At 43.2% G+C, this 21,034-nt stretch overlaps 1 protein-coding gene across 4 annotated transcripts; it reads right to left on the bottom strand.

Annotated features, from left to right (window-relative positions):
- Positions 1 to 7: 7 nt before the first annotated feature.
- Positions 8 to 21,005, bottom strand: LOC124341163 (acetylcholine receptor subunit alpha-like). Of its 4 annotated transcripts, XM_046794137.1 has the most exons (11): positions 20,902 to 21,005; positions 20,223 to 20,715; positions 13,649 to 13,693; positions 13,456 to 13,565; positions 11,119 to 11,299; positions 5,719 to 5,834; positions 4,011 to 4,179; positions 2,439 to 2,575; positions 2,045 to 2,344; positions 1,621 to 1,930; positions 8 to 1,179 (listed from the first exon to the last, which is right to left on the bottom strand). In XM_046794137.1, the coding sequence occupies exons 2-11, from the start codon at positions 20,490 to 20,492 to the stop codon at positions 976 to 978; spliced, it is 1,842 nt and encodes a 613-aa protein (XP_046650093.1). In that variant the 5' UTR covers positions 20,493 to 20,715; positions 20,902 to 21,005; the 3' UTR covers positions 8 to 975. The 4 variants fall into 4 exon arrangements, with proteins under 4 accessions (XP_046650093.1, XP_046650083.1, XP_046650102.1 ...); XM_046794127.1 differs by lacking the exon at positions 11,119 to 11,299 and adding an exon at positions 8,547 to 8,727 and having other exon boundaries at positions 20,223 to 21,000; XM_046794146.1 differs by lacking the exons at positions 20,223 to 20,715; positions 20,902 to 21,005 and adding an exon at positions 15,797 to 16,122.
- Between the last annotated feature and the right edge of the window lie 29 nt (positions 21,006 to 21,034).

The following is a 21,034-nucleotide window of genomic DNA, read 5'->3' as shown; positions in this document are numbered from 1 at the left end:
AGGGGGGATTCCAATCGTCAACAAGATTCAAATACACAACAGACACAGAATAATGAATAAACGTTTCCATTTTTCCTATCTATCCCTATATCTCCCCTCAACAATTTGTGTTAATTCAGTGTTTGTCGCCCTTAATTCTATCATCAAATAACGCAATCAAAATCAATCGAATCAATTCAAGAGAATAGTATTGGGTAAGAGTGGTTAGTTGGATAGTAGGTATTTTCCGGTAGTGTCTTGTCAAAACATTTGGTGAGAACGCTACTATCACTGTTGTTGTTGCTGCTGATGTCGCCCCTATCTCTCCGTAATTTTCATCAAATCAAAAATTCAATTTTCTGTTATCCCTCCCTACAATGTTCGGAATCATCATCCCCGCGGCGGGGGGCTTTACGGAATAATGATAACCACCGTCGTTAGTGATTTGCATAGTAGCCTGGTGCATTGCAACGGGGAAAGATAGAACCCAAAAATTTGGGAGAATAAAGGAGAGGGAGGCATATCAAATAATCCAGCGTGATGGAAGAGGGCTCACATGAACATTACGAGAAATAACATAAACATTTCCTTGACATATATAGTATCAGCCGTTATTTTTGTTTTTATTTTATTATTTAATTTTGGGGGTTTTACATCTATGGTAGTAAAAATCTATCATCATCATCTCCTTTTTTTAAATCTCCAAATAAGTTGTGAAAAATGGCCTATCTATATACAAGATTCGCAACGCCGGTGTACACAACAGTAGTATAAATACTATATTATGGAATCAAAAAGAAAATCAAACAAAAAACAGAGCGCGGACAACTGAGCGATGATTTCGATTCTTTTTCTTCTACTTCTTTCTGGTTTGTTCAGTTGTTGTTGTTGTTGTTGTTGCTTTGTATAGGACTACAAGCTATGGTATACACAGAGGGACAGATAGAGAGAGAGTGCGGCATGTGTATAGTTTTTAAGGATTCTCCAGCTCGCTCTTTAGAAAGGATTCTTATTCTGCTGGTTCCGATTCCTGACCGTGCTGAAGATCTCAGACAGTTGCTGGTCGATGGGCTCGCGGTCGTCGTAGAGCGAAGGCGCCTGTAGAATGATGGCAGCCGTTCCTACCAGGACGGCCAGAGTAAATATCCAGAGGAAAAGACGGTCCAACACCATGGCCACGTACTTCCAATCCTCGCGGACCTTTTTTTTTCGGAAAAGAGGACGAGAAGAAAGAGAGAAAGAGAAATCAATAAATAAACAGAGAAAAAACAAGAGCAACAGCTGGGTGTCATCACAAAGTGTCTGCTGCTATCCTGCCAAAGCGTCGACAAGCCACAGACAGTTGAACGAGAGAGGCAGTGTGCCATTTGCCTTTGACTCGGCTGATAAACTCCAGCTGGTCCCACGCAACGATTTTTTCTCCCCGTTGGCCCCAAATAAAATATCGGTGCCAACAGGCAATCCATTGACTCTAACGGTTAAATGAGCAGCTAGCGCCAAACAAAAAAAGTGGGGAAAAACTTTCAATTTCAATGAAAGGTTCGATCGATCTTTCGCTCTCATCGCCCCCCTCTCGTTCTTTATCGACTTCACGTGCAGTTCACGTTAGGAGAAAGAATGAGAAAACAGAAATGGACGTACTCGGAGGGATTCTTCTTTGAGGCGCGTGTGCTCGGCGATGAAACGCACGCAAAAACAGGAGCGGTGCAAATCGGCCGAGCATTTGGCCGAGTGCATCCCGTTCGGCCCGATGTAGCGGATGTGGTCGCCCGTGCCCGAGACGGGTATTCCGCCGCTGGGCACTCCGCCGGCACCTATCCGGGTCGATCCGATCATCGACGAAGCGGCGGCCAATGTCGTCGTCGACATCGTGTCGTCCCGCACCATGACGGAATTGCGCCGCGACGGGTAGCCGTGAACGCGGCAGAGATTCTCCGTCGTCACGCCGCGACTGTCAATCAAATGGCCGTCGTGAATATCAAAACCAGGCTACGTTAGTGAATGCAATCAACCAATTATCGGCAGCATGCGGAATAGAAAAAATAGATGAAATAAGACAAAAGACCTTAAAGTAGCGCCGAAACTGGAACCGGCGAGGCCGCCTTGTCGATTATTGGCGGCCCGGCGCATGTATTCGCCGCCGCCGTTGTCGCCGGCCATGGCGTCGCGCAGTTCCGAGCCGTTGCACGTCCGCACGACGACGTGCCGCCCGAATTTCGAGTGCTCGTCAATCCGGCACTGGGGCCTCCTCATGGCCAACAACCTGGGCAGAATGTGAATGAAAACGCGACGGACCCACGGGGCCATCCGATGCGTTTGCGGCGATCGAAAGTGAACGTTCAGCACCACCACCGTCACGCAAATACTTTTATTTTAAAAGATAAGAAAAAAAGAAAAGGAAAGAAGAAGAATGATTGAATTTTTCTTCGATTCGATGTGGGAATTTCCAATTTTCTCACCTGATGGAAACGAGAATCATAGCGAAAATTAAATATTTGCCAAGTAACGGGACCACCAGACTCGTGGGCGGGATAATCTCGACGACCAGCAGGAAAAACACGTGAAGACTAATGAGAATCGAGATGGACAACGTGACCTAAGACGATCGGAAAAATAAAGAAATAAAGGAAATAAAGAATGAAACGGGACGGCCCATAAAAGACACGAAAGACAAATGGATCTGGGACTCCCTCTACGGTCACAAGTTTTGTCTCGATCGGTGCCTTTTACTGGACACCCAACAGTTTTTCTCCCTTTTATTTTTTTATTTATTTATTTCTATCTGCCTCTTATCTTCTTCGATCTGTCCTTCTCTTTTCACTGGCCGGCGTGTAGCGGCCATCACACCCTCAAGAGATGGGCGAAGAAATAAAATATACAAGAAGCTTCGGAGCAGAGGAGGAGAATAAAAAATGGAGAGAGTCTGGCTGGATATATGTCATACATAGGAAAAAAGAAGAAGGAAGGAGGACGGACGGAAGGAAGTAAAAGGGTTCCCTGGACAGATGAAAACGGATGAATCGTTACACAAGGACCGGACCACTTCTTCTTCTTCTTTTTTTTTTTTTTGGGGGGGGGGGGGGGGAATGATGGGTCCCTTTTGGGTCATCAGTTTTCGCATCCGCCTCTCCGTGTCCGTTTTCTTTGGCTAACTCTTTTAATGCAATATTTTCCCCTTTCATCTCTACTTTTTGACTTTTTTTTTTTTTGGATAATTCAAAATTGAATTTGGAAAATGGAGAGATGTTGAAAGCAAACGAGATCGAGAGGGGAATATATAAATTCCACGAGCCACTTGAGCGCCAAGATTTTCAAATCCGCTTTGTAGAGAATTGAAAACGTGTTTGTAATCTCCTTGATGCTGTGAGAGGCGGATGAGATGAGCTCTTTCGATGATGAATATTCCACTTGCCAAAGTCGAGAGATCATTGTTAGTCGATTGTGTCAGAGAACGCGCAAACGCACAAGAAGTGCATCAGCAATTTAAAAAAGAAAAGAAAAAATCTTACAAAAAAAACCAGGTAAATTGCCCTACGTCTATAATCCGCTACTTTCCTCATTTCTTTTTTAAAACGATCAAATGAAACAAGCTACAAAAATTAACGAGTTTTCCTGTCCAATATTCCGGAAACGCGCAGCGTCAGTTATTTCCTCCTCGCCCCCCCCCCCCCCAAAAAAAACAATAAATAAATAAAAAATTTGATCCAGTAACCAGGGGCAACGTGTTTACGACACAATTCGATCTAAAAAAGTTTCCGAGTCCATTCTTAATTATGAAGGGAGCTACATAAAAAAAAAAATGCAACGTTTCTCCATTCTTAAAAGAATAAACAAAGTGAAACAATGCAACTCTTTCACCTTTTCCCAGCAGCTGTTTAACAACAAAAACAACAACCTCTTTGTCGGGAAAAAAAGCAATCACGAATTCATCATAAAAGATAAAAAGGGGGGACCACTATTAAGAAAAAAAATAAAAAAAAATAAAATAAAAATCGACGACGTGAGTTTTATGGGTTTGTTATTTTCTTTACCTTCTCGCCGGAATCTGACGGCAGGTAGAATGTCAATATGGTCAGAAAGGAGATGCCCATACAGGGGATGATGAGGTTGACCGTGTAGAAGAGCGTTTTGCGACGCATGGTGATGTTGAACGTGATGTCCAAATAGGGCTCGACGCAGCATGTGTAAAACTTCTCACTCCTTCGGGATATACATGTGAGTGTGCACACGTTACGGCATATAGATATATATATATATATATACGGGACGGTGTACGGGACGTTGAGGATGGAAAGCATAATCCAAACACACAACGACATTTGTACACACATCCGTATAGTATAGAAGCTCAACACCAAAAATAAACCTACTAACTATACTACCACACCACACGACTCGATTGTCACACATACACAAAGAGACCAAGAGCCGCAGCGCAAACGACAATAATCATCCAGTAGGCAAACATTGCTCCCAGAAACTCCCGTGCAAACCTGCACATTCAACAAACACACGCAAACACACACACACACGGAGACGGAGGATGACATTTCTTCCCTGGACAGGATCGAATCCAAAAATGTTTATCTTGAAACGACGTTTTACCACCAACAACTTTCCGTAATTTTACTTCCACGTGTAACTTTGTGTCAGCGTAGATTTTTAAAAGGATGTCTTGTTTAACAGAATCTGATCAATATATATAACAAGACCCGGAATGATGCCGGATCGATCGGGACTGAAATGTCCAGACATATAAATCACGGGAGAAAGATATAGAATAATAAAAAAAACAGGCAGCAACGAAAATCCCCTAAAGTTGACGAGCGGATAAAAAAGAAAAGCGAATCAAATCTAAAAACGAGAGAAAGATAGAAAAAAAAAATTAAATAAAAGGACGGTCTTGCGTGCGAGCGCCTGCGACTTTGTGGAGGCGGGTCGTGAAGTTGTCACCAGCGTCTAGGAACGGACCCACCAACTTTAAATATATATGTTGTAGGGGGGATGCTGACGCTTCTGTACAGGACACGGGCCTTATATATATATTCCATTCAGGACTCTTTTGACAAAATCTGGAGGGGTTGAAACGACATGGCGACGCTCGGCTCATCAAATGGAAATGGGAAGCAAAGTTTTTGTGCGACGAGTTTTAAATTAGCTCTGCAGTGGGGGATGAATGCGACGAAAGGCTTTAGATCTATGGGAGAGCTGCAACCCATTGGAGCTCGTGCGGATGGGCAAAGCTGGGCACAAGTCTTCTAATAGTCTCTTAACTGGGTGTTGTATACACACTTTGGAGCAGTTGTAGAATAGAACTTTGTCTCTCTTGATCCGTTGCTTTCAGGAAAGGAAATCTGCCCAGACCCCAAGAAACCGCACTCGGGGATGTGTTCAAGTGGGCAAAACCTTTGGGGAACTGAATCTGACCCAAAGTTCAAGAGAGTTAAGAGATGCGACAGCCTTCCCACTTTTTAAAAAAATTCCGCTTTTTTCCCTCTCATCACAAAAGGCTTCCCCGCCAAGTCGCCAAAACAAAATAAAAGTATCAAGGAGAGTCGGGGCAGCGCAGGTGGATCGTTATTTTCCTCCAACACGTCGTTATGCCCGGCTGCATGACATAATGGCGAAGCCTGCGGGTTGGTAGCTAGTTTAAATCTAAGCGGGACCGTGCAAGCGAAACACTTAGGCAAGCAAAGCGAGAATATTGAAGTAGCAAAAGTGTTTTTTGGGGTGTACTACCTGACTGCCGGCACTTCCAAAATGTCCCACTCGACAGACATGTAAAACTCGCTGAGATCCATGCCGATATCGACGATGTTGGACCCTTCCACCTCGTCGAGATGACGGAGATCCACCTTTAAATGATGTCGCATTTGGTTTGGTTGTTGTTGGATTGCGGACGAGTGTCGCCATCGATCCGAGTCCAAACGCCCGAAATAAGAAGAAGAAGAAGAAATTGGCGTCGTGTTATTATCGGGAACCGAATATCACGGGAAAATCGGGACGGAAAAAAAAAAGTAGGAAATGTTAAAAAAAAGAAACGTACGGGATTAAGGAGGAGCGGGAGAAAAGAAAGAAATAAAAGATAAAAAAAGGTTTTTGCTTTTGTTTGGGACAATCTCTTTTGGTGGGGATTTACTAGCGTGACTATGAAAATGATGAATGATTGAAGAGGGACAAAAGAGGACGACAACAACGACATGCAAATCTATTGGCGGTGCATGGGTGATGTAATCATGATCAAGTTGAAAAAAGAAAAGATAGGCATTCCCATTTACTTTTTAAATAAAGAATCAAAAATAAATAGATCAACAGAAAAAATAAATTATTTTTCATTTCCGGTTTTTTTTTTAAAACCCCGTCGCTCGAGCAATGCTAATAATAATAAAAAACGTACACAAGACAACCACAATAAAAAAAAGGATCGGCATTTCTTTTTTGGCCACAAGACACAAGACACTGGTTTTAGACTCGCTTCCTATCTACCTATAAATATAATATATGTCTAGTAGGCTTTGGACTCTATCTATTGTGCACAGTATTTATTAGGAAGAAGAGAAGAAGAAGAGAAGAGGGAACAATGACGACGACGACGAACGACTTCGCTGTGTTTGGACAACGCCAACTCAATAGGATGAAAGGAAAAATGGAAAATAAATAAAAACAGAGAGATGGAGAAAGATGACAGAAGAAGAACAGCTGCAACACATCACAGCACACATTACCAGTATATATAGATATATATATATATATATGTACACCCCCCCCCCTCACTGGTAAAGGAGAGAACCAAAAAAGAAGAAAAATAGAGTCTAGAAGAGGAAACTAATCAGATTTTAAAGAAGATGAAGTGACAGAGAGGAAAGAAGGAAATCCTGAATCAGGATTGATCGATTTTTGTTTGTTTCGTTCAGAAATGTTTGTTTTGATAAAAAAAAAGAGGACAATAAGCTGTCAATCACACACGTTCGCGTTGCACCTTCGAGACAACCATTGATTAAAAACGATTTAAATGTAATAATAATAAACGACGAGTCACACAACAGTTCAGGACACAGGACGACGGAGCCGACAGTTTAAGGCGGGAAAGAACAAATAAAAAATAAAAATAATAAATCAAAGCCTCACGGACGAAGCGTTTTGTTTGAATCAAAAAACAAGATCAACCTAAAAAGAAACGAACGAAAAAACCACAACACTTGCACAGCAACCGCTCGCGTACGTACGTATATATATATATAGAATCAAACACACCGCACACGGCAAATGAGTGCCATCCAATCAGAGAAGTCAGGTAGTGTTCATGTTCATCCTTCTGCCGTGTGCAATTAAAGAGAGAGAGAGAGAGAGAGAGAGAGAGAGAGCCAAGAAGAAGGAGGAATCGTGAGTCGGAATCGGATATTGGATAAACGCAAAAGCAAAAGAGAAAACCGGATCGGGGGAGAGAGACACGACGTCACACGAGGCAACCAAAACAACCAAAACCGAGGGCACAGGGGAGAGCTTAGTAAATCTATAGATCTAAGCCTGGGATGTTGTTTATAAAAGGGGAGGAACAAAAAAAGTAAATAAAACTCTTGTCTTGTGTGTGCGCGTGTGTAACTCTCACGTAAAAGAGGAAAACAATCCATCGAAATCCGATACAAGGCGACGATGGAAGAAAACCAAAAAATCACCTTTTTCTTTTTTAAATATTTATCACGTAATGGCGCTTACTTGAAATGCAAAAAAATAAAGGATAGAGCGAGGTGATATGATGGAAACGATTTTTCTTTCTGACTTTTTGGTAGCTATACATCTTTTGTTTTCCTCTTTCACGGGGTTATGTATGGAAGCGGTGGCTAGTCCTTGCATTTTCCATCGTCCCACACTGGATGGTATATAAGTGGACCTCGGGTTGATGGTCTAGCCCATGGGGGAAGGAAGATAGGAAAGTAATAGAAGGAAGAAATTATGGATGGATAGATGGTGGAGGACACAAAAGAAGACTTAAATCTTCCTCCAAAAAATAAAAAGGGAGAGCCGCCCCGACAAATCATATCCGACTAGTGGTTAAAGATTTTCTACGTCCTCCGCTCCCGCCGTAGAGAGAGAGAGAGGAGTTGCGGAATATAAGTGGCATCAATAATCCAGTGATAGTCTACCGTTTTTGGCCCCCTCAAACAACTCGTAAGATTCCCCATCGCCCGCAATAAAAACGCATCGGCATTCGAATGGGAAATCGACCAGAAGGGCGGAGTACTATGACGTCAGTTACCAGACAGAATAGACGGGAAAATGCAAAGATCCGCGCACTTAATCCGCACACCGAAAGAACGATTTTTGCGCGACAACAACAACAAGAGCAACAGCCAAAAGACAACACAAAAGAAACCAATAAAGAAACAGAAAAGAAAAACAGATTGAAAATAAAACCCAAAAGTGTGACGTGTAAGAGAGACCCCCTTTTGAGAAGGGTTTAATAATAACGGAAGGGGTATGTAGCGGATTGAGGACAATGTGTGGATAGGTTGTGGTTTGTTATTTTTTGGGGGTGGTGGGTTTTTTTTTATGTTAGTTATGCGGACCTGGTAACCCGCGTACGTCCACGTCCCGAGTTTGAGAAAACAGGTCTGTATATCCAACGGGAAATATTCAACGTCAATGTCACAGGCCGACTTGTAGGTGGCCGGCGGTTGCCACGCCACCAGGCCGTTGTGGTGCACTATGGCTTTCGTGTTCAATTTCAACTCGTAGTGACCGTCAGCGCTGCAAAAGTATAGCATAGAGAGAGAGAGAGAGGCCAGCACAAGCGGCACAATGAAGACAGTTGCAAAGAAGAAGAAGAAGACCAAAAACTAACCGATCACGAATAAAAAGGAGAGAAAGACAAGAAGACAAAGAATAGAAGAAGAAGAAGAAGAAGAAGAACCATATTTTTGTAGTCAATATCATTTTTTTGAAAAGAAATTCACCAGCAGCGAGTAAAAGACAACAGGACAGAAAGAGAAGAATTTAGTTGGTCAGATTAGTGTAAACGTTTTCATTTTCTCCATCCACCAAGTCCGTTTTTGCTTCAGGAATCAACCGAAAACCAGAAAATTAAAAAATAAATAAAAATAAATAATTTGGTCTGCCTTTTGAGACACGCCATCGATCGCCGAAACAAATCCCCCACCCACACACACACATAGGCTGTGGCTCCCGCTCCGTAATATCGTTTGCCGTGATGCGTACGGTAGCCGAGCATCTCGTCGACTTTTGATTGGACATCGATCACTGTCGGTTGGCCCCAGTCTCTCTCTCTCTTCTTATTCTGTCTCTTCTCGTCGTACACACAAGACGCAGGAGAGAGCAGAGAGAGAGAGAGAGAGAGCGCACTATGCAGTTTATGTGTACACACGACTCTCTCTATCCGGATGGTTGGATTCTCCTCGAAGAAGTTGCCCGTCTGTCTTGCATGTGCCTGCCACGTTCAACTACAACCAGCCAGGAAAAAGAAGATGGCTCTCGCAGGATGGACGACGAGAGCCCCACAGCAACAGAAAAGTTGATATAAAAGCCGACAACTCGGCGAATAGGAGAAGACAGGAGAGAGGAAGAAGAAGAAAAAAGAGAGAAAAAAAAAACTCCTTTTGCAGACATGAAGGGCTGGTCGGTTGGATGGTTTGTGTGTGTGAGAGAGATGAGAAGTCTAAAGTCTATATAAGGGAAATCTCCAATGTCGATGGACGAGAAGGAGGAGAAGAAGAAGGAGCCAGTCAGCACAGTAAATAAAATGAAACGAATATCTAGTGTGTAGACGTACACAAACAGACACACTCACGATTGCCAGTTCCCTGTCTGTCGATTTTTCCCTTCTATTTTGTTTTTTAAAAGAAAAAGGAAGTAGAAAAACAGAGCGGGCGAATATAAGAAGAAGAAGAAGAAAAAAAGAGTTTTTTTGGGAAGTGGATCTGCACCATGGAACAGCACTCTGGAGGGCGGTATGTATAATGCTATAGTGATGTTGCTATACTAAAGCTGGTGTATAGTCGCCCAACGGAGGATATTAGTGTGTGCCCGGGCTACTGGTGCGGATCCTTTTTCCCCTTTTTTTTATTCGGCGGGCGAGGAAATCCGCTTCCATCAAAAGCCATCATCCTTCACGAGTAGAAGAAGACGTCACGCATAAGACACGGCGAACCCCACCAATGGCCGCAACGACGAAAGGCACTTTTGGCCCTTCTCTATCTCTAGCTCTCCTGTGCGCGAGCTTCTTGTTTGGCTTTCACTCTTGGTGTGTCCTCCTCTATCCCTATCAAAATTGTGTACTGCTGGTAAAAAAAAAAGAGTTCATCGCATCATCTTTCATTTAACGCAAGAGTTGGAAAAACAAACAACCAAAATGAATGAAAAATTGAAAATGAAAATTGTTTGACAAAAATAAGAAACTGAACATTTTTAAAGATGAACGACATGATAGAGGAAAAATAGAGACAGAGACAGAGACAGAAGCTGGAAGAAGATTGTGTTTTTTGTTAATTTCTCATCAAGTGTTTTTAATTTTTTTTTCGGCCATTTTGAAAAAAAAAAAAAACGAATAGCTAAAAAAAAATGTTTATCGAAGTAAACAAATTCTTAGTCTGTAATAATGTGTCGCTTCCGAATCGATCAAAAAAAGGGAGCGGATGCAAAATCATGCCCAAGAAGAAAAAGAAGAGAGAAAGAAGAAGAAATTGTGCAAGTAGTAGATGGAGAAAGAAGAACGAAAAACATGACTGGGATGCAGAGCAATAGCTTGTGCAGGTAAAGATTCAAAAAATTGATGCTATTAAAAATTTAAAAAAAAAAAAACAAAAAAAAAATGGCTCGTATGAAAATTTAAAATCGCTAGCCACGAATGTTCAAAAATCAAACGAAAAAATAATAAAAATCCGCCAAAGTCCAAAACATGAAATGAAAGATAATTTAACAACAATTTGAGAGGTGACGAGTTTTTCGATTCCCGTTTCTCAATTTTTTTTTAACTGACTATTTTCAAAGAGATAAAAAAAAAATTTTACAAAAAATATGGCGTAATGAATGGATAATTTCGGGAGAGAAAGAGAGATTTAAAAAAAATGCTGATTTTTCAGGGAGGGGTGGGGGGACAGTAGTTAATTGAGAATGAATTCGCACCTTGTTTCCGTCATATGTCCAAGTACCGAATTTCAAGACGCAGGTCTGTTCGTCAAATGGGAAATACTCTACATCGATTTCGCAACTCGATTTGAAGATGGCAGGAGGTTTCCACTCGACCAGCCCGTTGCTGTAGACGGTGGCTTTGGTCGACAGCGTCACCTCGAAGTTTCCATCCGCACTACACACACACACACACACACACACATATCATTTTTCTTTTGTTTCGATTGTTTCTTCGACAGAGAGAGAGAGAGAGAGGGTAGGAAGTAGTGTGATATGATTACAACACAAGAAAACACAACAGACACACATAAACTATAGATGAGAACAAGGAACATTTCGATGTGTGTGTGGCTTGGCTTCCCGTTACGCGCTAGACGTCAAATAAACAATCCCGGCTACAATATAACTGTTGGCCGTAGAAAACACCAACAAGAAAACCAAGAAAAACAAAAAATATAGTATTTTATTGTTGGCCATAGATTCCACCAGTCCACCCGCAATTGATTTCTCCGCTACTCCGCCTTCTTCTTCTTCTTCTTCCTCCTTCTCCTGTGATATAATATCTAGAGAGAGTCTATAGGATCGAAAAGAAGCGCATTGAAACAAATCATCGGCCCTTGTTTTTGTTTTGGTTCTTGTGTTTGTGTACTTCTGTCGATTTTTCCTTTTTTTTTTTATTTGTGTGTTGGACGAGATCCTCCCCTGGGCTCTTTTTCCCTGGAAGATTGCCATTACCGAGTTTACGAGACGCTAGGTATATACGTACAGTAAATAGGAATCGAAAAAATAAGAGAGATGCTAGTTTTCTTTCTTTCCTTTCTTCCCTTTTATTTGGCCGACCGACGAAGCGATCCTGTGACGTCACAACTCATCATCCGTTGGCTTCCGCTGCGAAATGGCTTGCAATGACTTGGCTATGTGCGCACACGCGCGCGCTCCAGGCAACTCGGCGCAGTGTATCAATGACGTATAATTACATTGAATGAGTGGATCATCAAAAGAGCTCCAACACGTCCTCCTCTTTTCGCCCATGCTCCAGCCCTCTCTACCCCACTGGGTGGGTGACTGGGTGGGATGATTGTTGGTGTTGCCCATACATATATAACCGGCCATGTTTGGGGGGTCTCCTATATATATCAACTTATAAAGCTACTGGGGGGGTGGCCCACCAGCCATCAACGGATTTTTCTTCCTTTTTTCTTTGGCCGCGTTTCTTCTCTGCCCGTTATTGTGTCTCCCCGGCCTATCCCGACGTTTGATGCCCAACCACCCCCAAAAGGCTATAAAACTGTCAGTGATGTACCCGACTCAACCCTTACCATCGGTATAATAAAGCTAAGTCGTAAGGCCTCGGCCGAATTTATTCCGTCCATGGTGGCAGGGACTATTTCTGGGTACCCCAAGAAGAAGAAAAAGATTCAGTTTCTATCAAGCCAACAACTTCGAATGCGAATAAGAAAAAGAAATGAAAAAGTATGGAGTGAAAAAAGGAAAAAAGAATGCTGGGGGGATGAATTATGTGTTAACGTCAACGCCGAATCTCTTATTATACGACTTTCATTAGTGAAGATCGTGAAATGCGATGTCTGGTGGCGCTCCTTCTTCCGGATATGGACAATAAGTAGGCGGACACACACACACTCTCTACTTGGGCGCCGTGTCCAGGACCGGAAAAAGAAAACCTATTTTGCGGCAGCGGCAGGACGGCATTAATCCTTTTGCAACACATTTCTAGATTTCTTCTTCTTCTTCTTCTTCTTGCTTCCGACTCCCCCAAGACACATCTAAAAGACTGCGCTCAATTTAACCGACACGCCAAGGCAGCAGACGGCGGCCACCATGGAAGATTCATTATTCATCATGTTTTTCTGTTTCCCCCTCTTTCTCTCTCTTCCATTTAGTGGATCCTTCCGTCTTGTTGCCACTATTTACACAGAGAGAGAGAGAGAGCGAGACGGACGGACAAATTGTGTGTGTGATTGTTGTGTGTGCGGGAGAGAAGCCGACCGCCGGGTGCGTTTGTATTATTTGTGCGTGCATTCCACCCGAAAAAAAAAGTCCGCAGAGAGAGAGAAAGTTGCGGGCTATTAATGTCACACGGCGGTGGCGTCACGAAAACAAACACACACACACACACAAAATAAGAAAAGAAAAAAAGAAAAAAAAAGAAACGGACTTGTGTTGAAGATGATCACGACGACGACCGCTCTCAAACCCTAAAACTAGAGTCTTAGCCTGTAACAAGCTAGTTAGACTTTCTCTCACTCTTGTCTGCTGTTGCAGCTCAGCGGGTCTACAAGTATAGTACACAAGTGAAACGAAACGACTTACTTGTTGTAGAGGCTGATGTCCGGCCTCCAGATGTGATCGGACGGAACGTGGAGCATGCTCACCTCACCGTACTCGGATGGCTCCCACATGAGTTTGTAGTCGTACCAATACTTTGATCGGGGGAAAGCCGGAAGAGTAATTGGACATGTTCAACGGCAAGTAGATCAAGAGGCTTTTAATGTTTGGTAAGTACCTGCTCCACCCAGAGGTTGGTCGTCATGATTTGATTCTTCAAGTTCTGCGAAACATCGAAAATAGAAAAAAATAAATAATCTAAACGACAAGTGTAAATTTTTAGTAGAAGAGAGAAAATATAAGAGCCGAACGATATCGTCGTCTCATCCCACCCACTTAGGACGGTTGATGGACGAGTCCTATATATATAGGTCAACGTTATCCGGGAGAGTCGGATCTTAAATTGCCGAGCAACTAAACCGGTAGCATCATCATCATCATTATATTAAGGATCATCAAAGGGAAAAGATGCAATAGGAGAAGAGGAGAGAAAAGGCAAAAAAGGGACGAACCCTACCAAGTTTTCGTTGTGTATGTCCTTAATTGGCTGACGAGATTCGACGCGGCTAGACGCCTTGACGCCCCTCATCTTATTTTACCCGTCTGCTTCTTCTTTCCCCCCCACCGTCTGTTACTAAGCATCGCCGACTCTCATTTCTCTCTTGTATCCTCCGATGTAATGAATATATGTGCATAAATCATCGTTGATAGAGCCTACCCACCAGTCAGTCTCTTGGCGGATGTCCTCTACTACGCTATACGAGTCGTCTAATACAATTAAGGAACGGCTTTACTACACTTGTCTTGGTTAAACTCTAAGCTAATTGAATCGAGTCCGCCAGCTTTGGTCGCCTATTTTTCCACTCTCTTTCCTTTTGGGTTCGTTTCTACAGAGATGAGACGCTCTTGTGCGGATATTTCCGCACAAGGTTAACTAGGAAACGGCCGATTCATTATACTGTTGTTGTCTTTCGAGTGAAACCCTCATAGAAATGATGGATAGATTTCAAGTTCGGTTTAATCACGGATGTGACTGTTTTCGATCTTACTGGACCGAAAAAAATAAAATAGATGAGACTCACGGTCTGTTGGGAACAGCAGAGAGAAGAATGTCTGTACCAGGCACTCTGTCCATCTTTGGCCGGCCATCGCCCTGGGAATGGGGGGCGGACGGGAATTGTGTACGTGTACGCCCGACGGATTGGATGACGCTTATGGCGATATCGGTTGCGTTTCACCTACGAAGAGTCCCATCCATCTCTTGTGATGTCTCTTCCTATTTCCATCACTGTTCAAACAGTTAATCAACAAAGGGTGCTCCTCCAGACTTGCCGTCATCGACCAGAGGACCGGATATGCCTCTGCAAGATGGGGGGTACAACTCACAGCTGGGCACAAAAAATTACGAGTGACAGTGCAGAGGACGAAGGAGCGAGTGGGGATGAAATCACAACGATCCCATGGTTGCATGTTTTCATACAAATGAGATACCCCATCGCTTTTTCCTCCTCTGAGTTTTTGTTTCTCTTCGGCGCGAGGCGCAATGTCATCCGTCTCTTTAAGACGACTGATTGGGATCGTGCGTCTCGACTGGAAATCGCATTTTGCTTGGCTGCTCTCCGATCCTTCCCCTAGCTCTAGTCTTCCATATAAATATATATATCTACGCGATGCTATAACTACTAATATTGCCGAGCCACTGTTGGCTTATTGCCGTTTGGAAAATCCCGTTCTTTGTCTCCATTCTCGACGTCGCTCCTACACAGCCCGAGAGAGGATGGCCAGAATCAAATTATAAAAGCTCTTTCCCTTCTTGTAGTTTGGTTGTAGTTGTTGTTTTTTTTCTATTCGATCTCCTTTTTTATGGCCGGGTTTGTTGCTGTTGTTGTTTCTCCCTCCTTACATGCTGCTCGTGGACATCTAGGCTACAAATGTGAAATGTGTAGATGTAGCACTATAGGCGCAACGACGAAGATTAATCGAATCATCTTGGGAGATGGAAGCCAAACACCCCAACTGGGTGTTTTTGTCGAGGAGAAGCTTGTGGATTTTGGCAATATGGGCAGAGAAAATGGCAGACTCGATGTCAAACAACAGAATGTGCAACAAGATTGTAAAAGGAGTTTCATCGTCTAAAAAGCCAAAGTAATTGGGGTAGCAAGAGACAATTTCATGGCAAATGAGTATGTTTCTGGTAGGGATTGATGTTGATAGCCACTTTCGATCAATCTAGACTAATGAGCCATCAATTTTACATTCCTCTCAAGTGGGTTTTAACAAAGCCTTTTGATGACGGCTTTCAAGAAACCAAGAAAGACAAACATACCTAGTGACAGCATTGAAGACTTTTTCTGCTGCTATGAATCTGGCAATTGGGTGTAAACGGGATTGTTTGAAGTGTCTCTTTCATCGTGCACCAGCCGTGCAAATAACGAATAAAATATCAAAGCACATGTTTGGCGTGCTGTGCAGTCCATTTCATCCCAACCACGACGATTCACAACAACAGTGTTTGGAGCACATTGATTACATCACAAGAGAAATTTGCATCGTCTATCTCTTCATCGGAAGAAAAAAAAAGTTAAATCAATAAAATCACCGTTAAAAAATTTAGAACTAAGTTTTTCTGGCTGCAAATGAAAAACGCCTCCATTAAACCAGCAGTCGAGACGTCGATTTGGCGGTTGATTTTTATTGATCAACGTTGCAAGTTTTGAACTTTAATCTACGAGATAAAGTTTCGTTTTCTTTGACGTTTGGCCGCACACCAAAAACTAGACGAGAGCCCCTAGCTACCGAATTCGTCATTTGTCACGTTCAACTTCTCAACAAGCAAAGAGAAAAAATAAATAGAAATTGAATAGGCCCCCCGCGAGTTCTGTTTTTAATGATGGAAAAGCACCCAACTGTACAGAGTAAATGCTCACAAATACGTCTACATATAGCATATAAAATAAATATATATATTATATGTGTGTGCACCACCCGGATGTAACTTTCAACCCTCTAGAAGTAGTAGATTTTTTTTTCTTGGGCACACAGCAGTTGGCCGGGGCCTTGCAGCGGATCGGGCCGCCTACTCCGTCATCCGACCAAGTGAATCTCCGTCTCAGACAACTCGACTCCATTTTTCTCTTTTTAAAAATAAAAGCCATTTTATTATTTCTTTCAAAAACAGAAAGGAGAAAAGACTAGCCGACTTGTTTTCTTTACAAAAAAATTGTGTTCTTTTTTTAAATTTTTGATCGGTTGGTGCTCCTGGGCCTAGCGTTGCACGATCCTGGGCTTTTGATTAGCTCCGTGAGCACATCTCCCCGATCGTTGTGCCGCTTTTTCGATAGACTCGGCGCTCTGCACGCCCTCCCATCTTTTTTTTCTTTTCTCATTTTGTTTTCTTGTTTCAGAAAGGCAACCAGGACAACAGGCTTTACACATGGAACGACCGACGAGAAAACACATTACGACTAGGAGCGATTGGGAAATTCTAGCGACAGGATTCCACCTCCTTGAACGCTCGCTAGGAGAGAGCTCCTCCTAGCTCCCGTTCCATCATCTATCGATTGGTGTAAAGTCGGCTGAAACTCCCGTTCGTTCTCTCTCTCTCTCTCCTTATTCTCCTCCTCGTTGTCGTCGCCCTATAAAGCTAATGATCCAGGAGGGGGGATGGTGGTGGTGGTGCTATATTATACTCACAGGCAGCAGCCATGAGAGTGGCAAATACAACGGAGCGAGCGATATATATCCCGACGAACAGGACATACTAAACTCCCATATCGAGTCTTAATCTATATACGACAGGATCAGCGGGTGTACTCCTTATAGCACCGGTTCACGAACAAAAATCCCTCTATGGTGGAGGGGGGAGATGAAATCCCGACTAAACGGAAAATTGCGTCAATCCCCATTGTCGTTATTATGAGATCAGTGGCTGGCGGGTTCTACTTCTTATTCTTAACGTAAAAACAAGTATCCTACCTTTGGATCGGGAAAAAAAAATAAAACTTTGATCAAAAGACCTGGCACGGAACAACACTGCGGGGGGTTGTACAAAAACAAAAGACGTGCGCAGCACTAAATAACTTTGTGATGGTATAAAGAGAAATACAAGCGTGCCTCGGTGACAGCGGCCAAACTTGAAAAAAAAAAATGATATAGAAGATCCACCGTCTAGTTCCTGGTGGATCTTTCACGAAAAGAAAAAAAAGAGATAAATAAAAACGCGGACCGACTGGACGTGACTGGCTTTGTTAAAGAAACACACCAACTCATCCGGACGGACTCTCTTTATTCACCCTATAATATTCTAGAAAATCTCGACTCTCCTTTTCCTACTCCACCCGACAAATATCCTATATATACAGTGGATAACTCGTCTAGCTGTGCACTGCAATTGGGGAAATACAAAATGAAAAATAAATAAAAAGTCTGAGGAATTGAGTTCACATCAGCGAGCAAATCATCTGAATGTCTTGTGTGTCTCTATTCTTCTTCTTCTTTTCCCCCATCTCTTCTTTCCTGTCGAGTTTATTTAACGAACAAGGAGCTCGGCCCGCCGGATGAAAGGAGGACATCAGAACGGATGGGAAAAGCTTTTTTTCCCACGTTGAAATTTTTCACCTCGTCTATAGGAAAAAGAGAAAAAGTGCTGCATGTGTGGGTTGCGATGCAATTCAAGGCGGGTGCCGCTCTGTGTGTAAATCGCCAATTCGATTACAGAACAACGGAGAGAAAAAAGAGGAGAGAAGAAAATAGAAAATAGAAAAAAAATAAAATAAAAGAGGAAAGAAAATGGACGACGACCAAGGGGGTGGAGAAACTCTACTTCAATCGAATTCGACGGTTCGCTCGATACCGTTGCCTCGACACTTGAAAGACAAAGATCTTTTGATTCAAATGCGGTTTCCCCCTCCCCCCGATCGTACTACTACTACTGTATACATAGAAAGACAACAGAAGAAGAAGAGTCAAGGAACAACTCCTGGACTGGAGCTTCTTCTCTTGTCTTTCGGTTGTAGCCAACTGTGTCCGTGTCTCTCACAGCTATATGCAGCTTGCAGCTCCTTTATGGCCCCCAGGAATCAAACGCTCCGCCAAGATATTCAATCGATCCTGTTAGACTGGCGCTCGCAAAACGTCCGTCCCATCCACACACACACAAAGACAAACAACCTTACCTACTACTACTACCACCACCATCCTAAAAGGGAGGAAAAAAAAAGAAATGGAAACATCGAAACAAAAAAGAAGAGGGAAGAAAAAAGAATCATGTTTGGGAGGCTGATCACGTTCCAGACTACCTCTACAAGGAGTCTTTTGGAAAGAGAGTTAAGGCTATATCCCCTATAGCCCTATATATGCACGGCATATCGTCGGGTGGGAGTTGCTTGTTGTTTGGGCTTTGCTGATTGGTTTTCTCTCCTCATTTTTTTCTTCTTTTCATTCCTTTCCATCGAATTCTTTTTTTTGCGCAACTAGCTTCTTCTTTTTTTCCTTATTGTTGTTGTTGCCAAAGCCATGAAAAAACGTGCATAGCACCATCACCCCTGGTTGGCTGTAATTGCTATTCTTACAACGTCGAGGAAACTGGGCGGATGGAGGGGAAAAAAGGAGAGCGCCGAATATCGACGGTATATCTAAACTTCGTAGCTAGGGGGAAAATCACAAAGCTGATTCCGTATGCAGAGCGAGATGATGACAATCGAGCCAAGCCGACGTCTTTTCTCGTCTACGTGAAAAACCAGATCAACTGCCTTCGTTGCACTGCTGCACCACAAATAAGAAAAGAAAACAAACGCGAATTCGGTTTGGGTTTCAACAAAAAAAGGAAAAAATGTGATAACAAGGCGGCGGATGTGATTGGCTTATAATATTATTATTTTTTTTTTTTTTGGGGGGGGGGGAAGGAGAATCCGTGATTAGTTAGCGGAGAGGGAAAAAGAATGACATTATTGTTCACGTCCTCAGTTGAAAAAACAAAAACAAAAAAAGCAAAGAATCGTAACCGCGCGGATGAGGTCCCGAGAAAAAACCAAAAAGAAATGTGTCAAAAGGCTTCCCGTTCCTTGAGCGTGATGGATTTATGAGCGTCGGCGGCTTTTGGCAACGCTGCCTGATGTAACACATATTAATGATGCAAATGTCTCGGCGGAATTGATGTGCCGCAGCTCCCCAGTAGCGGCGGAATTAATACTACTCGACCAGGGGCAGAGACCGGGGCGCTTTTATCATTCAAATGTGGATCGTAGGGTAGGAGCGAGGGGGGGTATCGACAGTCTATTTCACGATTCCGGTTATTTTGTGCCAAGCGAAATAGCTGGAGGACATGGGCTAAAAAAAAAAAAAAAATCGATGATTCTAGTTTTCAAAAAGGAAAAAGAAAAAATTTAATGGCAATGTCTGACATCCATGGAGAGACGAACCGAAAAATGTTGTTTCCTCTATTTTCCCGTTCGATAAACTCGAACATTTCTACACGTACGAAGAAGCTTATTTTTATTTTCTTTCAAATAAAAAAAGGAGGATGGAACAAACAAAACAAAGCAGAGCAGAGCCAGTACTCGACCATCAAAAGTGCCGTGGCCGTCGCATTGCCAAACGAATTTCCCCATAGCATACGTAGATCTATCACGTAAAGTATAGAGCACTAGACTCTAATAGTGTCACTACTAGAGTCGGATTTTTCTTTCCTCCTTCTTTTACGGAATAAGAGAAGAGACGCCAAGACAACCCAAATAAGAGGAAAAAACACTTGCCAGGTCGATGAGCTGCGACAATTTGAGCTTGATGCGGACTTTGAGGACGTCGCTGTTGTTGACGACGGGTCTGACAATCTTGTTGTAATTGGAGAGCAAGTCGTCATAGAGTCGTTTGGCGTCTGGATTGCCGCAGCTGGCCGGCTGGACCAAGAGGCCGAAACACCAGCAGCAGCACACGGTCGTCAGCACCAGGGTCCCGGCAGTGGTCGTGCACGTCAGTCGGCCTCCGCTCCAATAACTTGGTCTTCTTTCTTGTCGGTGGGCCATCGTTAGCACCGGGGGAAGTCGGCCGAATTGAATGAATCGCCGCAGGAAAAAAAAAATGATTTCAGCCGCAGAAATATATAACTGGTGGCAGATCTTCTTCTTCTTCTTCTTCTGGTGTGTGTGTGGCAACTGGGGCAAGAAGGAAGGTAACCGATTGGGAGCTGGCGCAATGGCGCAAAGCCTCGTTACGAGCTGGTCTGGTCCGTCTGTTTTGTACGTTTGTCTGAATAGCCGAGAGAAGTGCTTAGAAATGACGAGGCGAAACACGCACGGAATAAAAGAGAGGGGGGCAAAATAAAGGGTAAAAAGGAGGGAAGGGGAAATGAAGGAGAGAAAGAAGAGGAAGAAGAAGAAGGAGAAGAAGAAGAAGGAGAATAATAATAATAAAAGGGATCGGCTGCAGACGGACCGGCCGTCAAGGATGCTGCTCGCCTACTGATGGTCCACGAGCAGCGACACAGCGCTCACTATCGACGGTGGCGCCACGTTCTACCACGCAGGATTCAACGGGATTCGGCGTGTCTTCTTTTAATGTTCACCTT

Source organism: Daphnia pulicaria, chromosome 1 (assembly GCF_021234035.1).
Source record: "Daphnia pulicaria isolate SC F1-1A chromosome 1, SC_F0-13Bv2, whole genome shotgun sequence".
In the NCBI taxonomy this organism is placed as follows: domain Eukaryota; kingdom Metazoa; phylum Arthropoda; class Branchiopoda; order Diplostraca; family Daphniidae; genus Daphnia; species Daphnia pulicaria.
Note: the sequence above shows the minus strand (reverse complement) of the source record. Positions and strands in the feature narration are given on the sequence as shown.